At 38.6% G+C, this 7780-nt stretch overlaps 1 protein-coding gene across 10 annotated transcripts in view; it reads left to right on the top strand.

Moving 5' to 3' along the window:
• The window catches only part of ep300a (EP300 lysine acetyltransferase a), a 38933-nt gene that overhangs the window by 11031 nt on the left and 20122 nt on the right, over positions 1–7780 (top strand). For 8 of the 10 annotated variants that reach the window (XM_087276096.1, XM_087276093.1, XM_087276092.1 and 5 more), the window contains exons 8-14: positions 406–528; positions 3700–3817; positions 3903–4086; positions 4978–5055; positions 5438–5508; positions 5601–5753; positions 6264–6671. In XM_087276096.1, coding sequence (XP_087132222.1) covers positions 406–528; positions 3700–3817; positions 3903–4086; positions 4978–5055; positions 5438–5508; positions 5601–5753; positions 6264–6671 — 1135 coding nt within the window. The remainder of the gene's footprint in view (positions 1–405; positions 529–3699; positions 3818–3902; positions 4087–4977; positions 5056–5437; positions 5509–5600; positions 5754–6263; positions 6672–7780) is intronic. The other 2 variants (XM_087276094.1, XM_087276091.1) reach the window with 1 other exon arrangement.

Raw genomic sequence — 7780 nt, 5'->3', positions numbered from 1 at the left:
TGTTTACCTACTACAACCTGAGTCTGTGGGCAAAGCTGCACAGGCAGTGATATAGAAGCATCAACTGTGAAGGTGGAGTTTAGTCGCACTATTACCTAAAATTAATCTACATCATGCAACCAGCCAATTTTGCAGACTCGCTTCAATAAAAGCTGTTTTTAGACTAACTAAGTTTTGAGTTCTGTAATTTAACAGACGCTTTTAAACTACACTGACTTCTTTTATACCAAAAGGTCATGGCAATTTAGATTTTTCTGTTCATTACCGCTTTAAACTAGTCGCCATTCTCTCCTCTCATGTTAGAAAACCTACCTATCAGTCCACTGCTGCAGGTATCTGTCAGTTTTTATAAACTCACAAACGCATGTATGTCCTCAATTGTTTCTCTCATTTCCCTTCACCCAGTCTGATAAATGACAGTGGTGTGGGGTCTCTGCCAATGGCCAACCCAGCTGCCAGCGGTAGCATGAGGAAGAGCTGGCATGAGGACATCACCCAGGATCTGCGCAACCACCTGGTACACAAGCTGTAAGTTATAAACTGTCATGTGATTTTGTGATCACATTTTAAGATGTTTAAGTACTTTATTTACTCACCCATTGGTTGCACACAGAGCAAGACCTAGTCGAGTTGCATTAGTCCTGTGCTCCTGCGATGTCCAATGGATGCTGCCTTACATATATAATGTACTGATATTTATGCTATTTTCTGTTTTAACTGTTTAATCTACAGATATAACCAACAACATTATGAATTTGTGTTTGTATGTTATGACATGATGTTTACTTAACAGTTAACCTAAAAGACAAAATGTTTTAATACTGGGCAGACATGCCATCTAATAGTCAGATTTCTATTTAGTTTTTCACTGATAGGCTATTGTGTTCACATGCTCAACTGAAATGACTTTAATTGGATGTGATGATCATCGATACTCTATTTATCACGATGTTCAAGTGCAAACATAGATACACAGACACTGGAGCAGTTCAAAGCCATGAAGATCAGTCGATCCATCAGCAAATCAGTATTATGTCAACTCATTTACAGGCCAGCTAATCTACACAATCTTTCAACTGCTCCAATTGGCTCCAACTGCACTTGGTGAACAGCAAGATGAATGATGAATCTATGACCATCACATCCATTCACAGTCTTTTTTGTTGAGCATGTGATCTGACTCTGCAATGTTTAAGTATGTGCTCAAATGTAAAAATGCCAGTAGCGATCGGTACCAAACTCGAGCTTGGTAGCGCTGACGAGTGTGGGTGGGACCAAGAGCCGCTCGAACCTGATGGAGCGATTGTTTAAAGTCCCATGAAGGAGCTCCGGATGGAAAGTTTTGTTTTGTGTTTACCTCCTTGTTAAAGTTGTTGCATGTCTGCTGGTTCCTGCCTCAAAATGAGTGAGTTTGAGCCACTTGTACATTTAAGGAAGTGTTTAGAAAAAACTAAACACCAGTGAAGAAACTCGAGACAGTGGTGCAAACACCTCACTGACAACTAGCGTTTCAAATGTGTTATTGCAGAGCAACAGAAACAGCGCATAGAAGTATGAATGCACAGATACGCGCGTTGCATCCTTCGTGGGTCACGCCGATCACTTGACGCAGGAGTATAAACCAGGCCTTAAAGTATTCCAGCATCGTGTCGGATCTCCGGTGTGCAGCCGTGAGGGGGAAAAATTTTTTTTAATTAGGGATGCTCAAAATAACCAATTAACCGTTAACTGAAAGGGTGCGTTTGTAACCGATTAATGTATTCGTTAAACGATAAAAAAATATTGTTTTATATTATTTTAAAGTTTGGCTGCATAAGGGACCGATCAGAGTGAATGCACTGCGTTGAGAGGTGCATCTTTTTAATGGTTTACTTATAACCGTGAGTGTTTTACATGCTGCTTATGCGCCCTGGGCGCCTCACGGTTTGCGGTTGCACGCTGTGTGCTCAAGTGGAAAAACGTGTGACTTCAGTCGCGTCATTTTCATTATTCAATCAAATGAAAGATCTGCAGGGTTTCTGTTGCGGTGACAGCAGGGTTTGTGTTGTCAAGGCAACTACAGCAAACTTGTAATGATGGAGGAGAGAATTGTGGTCACTGTTATCCAGTTATCCAGCAAGTTATCCAGAGCTGTATGACTACAGATCTTGATTATCACAATATTATTAAAAGTTACAAAAATTATAACATTGAAAGCAACACGATTCGCGCATAATATGGTTCAGCTGATTCAGTCGTTTCCTAGTGACATACAAAAAAACGCTGTGCTTTTTTTTTTCTTCTTGTGAGCATAGAAGGCAGTGCGTTGCGCCTCGCGTTTTGGGAATAGAAAGGCGTGCTCTTTGTAATCGCTTTATAAATGTGCAACAAATATTTGTTAACCCGCGGGACAGTAACATGTGCAGCCAAACGTGTCTACAGAAGTCTTTTGCCAAAGAAGCAAAATGCAAGAAGGATATTTCTAGTCACAGTTTGACACAGATGAGTTGACATAAATCAACGCTGATGCTGATGACCTCTGTGCTGCGTGAAGTCACATCATAAACTTAACAAACAGGCTATTGATGATGTTGTATACAAACAACAAACCAACCTTTTTTCCATTTGGAAAATTACAATTATTAATATTTCTTATGTAATATAAATTTTTTAAATGGCCTACATAATCTACGAATCAAAAAAATCCAAAGATTTTCTTGGTTTTTATATAATGATAACTCTGCACCAAACTGAGGCTTTTATTTTACTGCTTATAAAACATGTATGCAAATTAATGCAATATAATATGTAAACAACTAAATTGTTATACAAAAAGTCAACATGTGAGCCTTGAGGTTCATTGTTTTTTTTTTTTTTCATTGTCAGGTTTTGTGAAATAATAATAATAATAGTGGAGCATTAATTAAATGGATATTTTCTGTTGAGCGATCGATTTGAGGTAGCCTGATATTTTTATTTGACAGAAGAAAAAAAACAGCACTGTACCAGCTCCATCTTCTGGTCCAAATGTCTTAAAAAAAAAAAGAGTTTGTAAGACTTTGCTTACAACCCAGAAAAAAATAAGTGATAATGGCCTTGATTTAACTTATAATCTTCAGTTTAGCAGTTAAGGTTCTTTAGCACTTTAAGCTCTTGTTATTGTTAAAAGAAAACACTTTATTTGACATAGTAAAAACTTTTAAACAAATGGTGTAAAGCATATTCATTGAAGAGTCTATATCAGTCTCAGTTTTTTAAGCACTTAAAGCTCTTGTTACTTTATTTTATTATCGTTAATATTTGAAGTTCTGTGCAGTTTCTCTCCTTCACTTCCATCAGCTGAGAGAGAGTGCGTCATAAAATATGTTGCGTCTACTAGAAGTAATGGATAGGGCTACAGACTACAATGCATAAAAAATAATGTATTGCTCTAAAATTTTCAGGTCTATAGGTCTATAGAGACCTACAGTATATGTTGCAAATATTGCCCCTCCCAAAGATGTAAACCAAGGGGAAACACTGACATATGTTGTACAATTTATGCAGATGTTTCAGGATACTGTGTTTCTGCTCTGCAAAATGTCATGCAATATATGATAGTTAAATAGACAATTAAATATTACATCTTCTAAAATTGGGAACAATGAAACTCTTTTACTTACTTTTGATAGTCAATATATATTAATATCTGTATTCCTTGCTGTTGTTCTCTTTCTACAGAGTCCAGGCTATTTTTCCCACACCAGACCCTGCTGCACTGAAAGACCGTCGGATGGAGAATCTAGTGGCCTATGCACGTAAAGTTGAGGGTGACATGTATGAGTCTGCTAACAGCAGGGTGAGTATTTAGTTTTGTTGCCCGTTAATAGTTGATTTTATAATCACTGGTTTATACATGGTTATTTGTATATCTTATTATTCAGGCGGAGTATTATCACTTTCTGGCAGAGAAGATCTATAAAATTCAGAAAGAACTGGAAGAGAAGCGAAGGACACGGTTACAGAAGCAGGGTATAATGCCCTCCCAGGCTGGCATGAACCCCTCTGGCCTGCAGCAAGCGACCGCTGGGATTGGTCAGCCTGGGCCACCCACAGGACTGCCTTCTAGTGAGTACTCAACCGCAGTGATTAAGACCCTGGTATACTTCAAACTAAATTTTGGCACTTGGAAACAGCTCAACATAGCAAACTTTTGTGGCAGTTCGTTTGGGGTTTTATATATCTTTGAGCTACCAGTCAGTAAAAGATGTGTTTGTGTTTGGTAACTCTGTCTTCTTTGACATTTTACTTTACATTTAGTCATTTGACAGAAACTTTTGTCCAAAGCAACTTATAATTAAGGAGGAATTCAGCACGAAGAGGCAGTTCACACAGGAAGTCCTATTTATACAAAGGAACTGTTACTGCTCAGAGAACTAGGTGCTAGAGTAAGGGATGGGTTTTTTTGAGGAGGGAGTGAAGAGTGTTCATACAAAGAGTGTTTGGGGATATTCTGAGAGGGTCACAAACCAGTTGAGAAGCCCACTTTATCATGCCACGTCTTTTCCATCAGGTTGTACACACCGGTGGCACCATTCGGTGTCTCTATGACAAGTGGAAATGATGTAAAGATGTGACTCTGTGGTGGTGCTTCTGGAGAAAGCCGTTTGCTAGATAATTTTTTTAATTGTTCTCTCTCAGGTGCCAACTTTGTTGAGTTTAGGGGTACATACAAGCAGCATGACACATGTACAGCCTTGTCTACTGCAACAAGGGTATGTGTTAGGGTTTAATACGGTATACCATCACTCAGCCTTTTCAAGCTTGCATTGTTTGTTTGAAGCATCTACACCTTTTAGCTACTTTTAAAGGAAGAGTTCACCCAATTTGGAATAGGTGTTGTTTTTTAAATTAAAAACATTTCACTGGGTCATAATAACAAGAACATGATGAGAATGAAAATGTATCAAGCAGTTTCATTGGGTTTGCTTGTTTATGTCTTGTTTTGCTCCCTTGTAGATGGCCCACTATCAGATCCAGCAGTAGTGCGTCCAACTGGCCCAAACCAGATGATGAACAGAATGCAGAATACTGCTGGTTTGTTTGTTTATTTTTTTTACAATAAGAACCATTAATCCATACTCAAGTCTTTTTTGAATGTTTTTTAAAAAAAACTAATTTTTCCCCTTAAGTCTTAAGTCATGTAAGGGAAATTTTAGAATTCAGTTAAAACTCTTTTGGGCTGGTTTGTTTTTGGACTATTTTTGTATGTATTGTATTTTGGACTTCTTTATTTTTGTATGTGTCTGTGTGTAGTTTTATTTTTTAATTAATATATTCTAAATTAAATATAATTTTTTGTTATAGTTTAAGTTAAAGCAGCATTCTTTTTTTCTTTAAATTTTTTTTCAGTAAGATTAAGATTTTTTAATCAATGGCTTATTTATTCTTAAATTATTAACTGTTCTTTACATTGCAGGCTTGAATTCATTTGGGAATCATATGGGAATGCAGTCCATGGGCCAGAGATCAACACCACCTCTTAACCAGGTCTTTACTGTGATTGTCTTTACTGTCATTTTTGCATTTCATGGGAGTTAAAGCACAAAATATTTAAATTCCAAACACTTTGACTGTTTTAGGGAAGCATGGTGCCTGGGAGGATGCCACAGCCGAATGTTGCACAGATGCAAAATCAATACATGCAAACTGGACCGTTTCAAGCTTCAAGTCCTGTTCGTAGTGCTGGTCCTGTTGACCTGGTACACGGAGGAAACGATGGTGCTGCCACTCAAGTAAGAGCGTATGGAGTTGTACTACATTAAAATGTCAATGTTTGTATCATTTGAAACATACATTTTTTCTCACCCAAGTAAGTTTTAGAAAATTTTTTATATTAGGTTAAACATTTTTGGAAATTGCTTCTAGTCGATGCCACAAGTTAGCGTTTTCTACTTAAAATTTTCATTTTCTTTCTTTCTGATTACTTTAATGTTGTAAAGGATCATTGTGGTATGAAGTTGAGCAAATTTTTTTGTAAGTTGTATATTGTTGTTTCTGAATTAAATTAGGAAATTTTACATACACTGTGGCTTATACACTTATACATGACTATACACTTTTTGGAAAATGCAGCCCTTGTAATATTAATGTCCTTTTGTTTACCATTTAATAAAATATTTTTACATTTCACTAAATACACACTAACACCATGTTTGCATACATTGTTAATAAACACAGTGCATCTTAAATGACCTTTCATCAGAACTTAATCCTCAACGTTCGCTCTGTTATTAAAATGTCAGCAGGGACAAATGCCATTATCATCTTTACCAGTCGGGAGTCCTTTAGCCCAACCTGGGTCTGCTGGCGGGGCAGGCAGCGGGTCATCTGTGGGCTCCTTGGGTCCCAGCAGCATGAGTGCTGTTCCTCCATCATCCACCCCCACCCACTCCATCAGCCTCAGTCACTGCCCACCTGTACACCAGAATTCACCTTCGCCAGCTCATAGCCGGACACCCACACCCACGCCAGGCTCCCAAACGCCTCAGCCCCACACACCCAGCTTACCCCATTTATCCTCAAATGGCAGTCAGCAACAGTTTCCTCCGTCCGCCAGCTCTGACAGCGGCATGCAGCCATTAGGAACTCCTCCAGCGGTGTCTCACAGTGGTCTCTCCACACCAAATGCCAGCCAGCATCCCCGCACTCCTGTGAGTATTTTTGCTTATACACTGAGCTCCTAGGGCATATTTATAAAGATGTGCAACAAAATACAGGAAAAATAAGAGGTCCTTTTTGGGTCCAAGGCCCACAGATAGTTTGTGAGACAACCCCCAAAATCTAAATTCAAGCCACAGTACACCGTGAAGACAGTGAAGCATGGTGGTGTGCAAGCATCCCCAGATGGGCATGTTTCTCCTACTATACTGTTGGGCCTATTTATTGTATACCAGGTATCATGGATCAGTTTACATATGTCAAAATACTTGAAAAGATCACGTGGCCTAAAGCTGCGGACACACTAGAGTTTGAGCATGCGAAATTCTGTCGTGTGGTGCTGCGAAAAGGGGTGGGAATAAACAAGATTATTAGGCATTAAAAAAGCAAGCGATTGCTCCATGTTTTAAATTTCTTTCCTGAGAGGTCATGTTTTGATCCTCGGTTGGTCTCACGCAGTCAAGTGATGCGATTTTGCAGGTCAGAGTTTACCAAGCTTGAACTTTGCACCGCAGCAACCTGCAAAACTTGACGCATGACCCTGCATTTCCGGTCTGACGCATTCGCGTGCGTATGAATGGAAGTCTATGGATGGAAAAGCCCAGTGTGACCGCAGCTTTATGCTGAAGAGGACATGCCATTGAAATGGTTTTCAACAAGACAATGACCCCAAACACAGTAGTAAACGAGCAAAGTCTTGGTTTCAAACCAACACAATTAATGCTATGGAGTGGCCAGACCAATCCCCAGATCCTAATCCAATTGAGAACTTGTGGGGTGAAATCAAAAATGCTGTCTCTAAAGCAAAACCAAGAAATTTAAATGAATTGTTGAACGTTGTTAAAAAATCATGGTGTGGAATAACAACTGTAAGGTGTCTATTTTTTTAATACACCCCTTTTAACTAACAGCCTTAAGAGCTTGCATATCATGAATGCTGAGTCTTTATTGTTTTCTGATGATCTACTGCAACTACTGGTAACATTTTTGCCATGTATCAATAAAAAAACCTGGATTATTCTGGTCAGTCATGTTTTACTGCTATTATTTTGAACAATACTGAATGTTATGCAAACAGCAGTCTGAGAAAACAATCTTAAGC

The sequence above is a fragment of the Danio rerio genome, chromosome 12 (assembly GCF_052040795.2).
Source record: "Danio rerio strain M-AB ecotype USA chromosome 12, GRCz13ab, whole genome shotgun sequence".
Classification (NCBI taxonomy): Eukaryota; Metazoa; Chordata; class Actinopteri; order Cypriniformes; family Danionidae; genus Danio; species Danio rerio.
The sequence above is the reverse complement of the archived record's forward strand: the minus strand, read 5'-3'. Positions and strand labels throughout refer to the sequence as shown.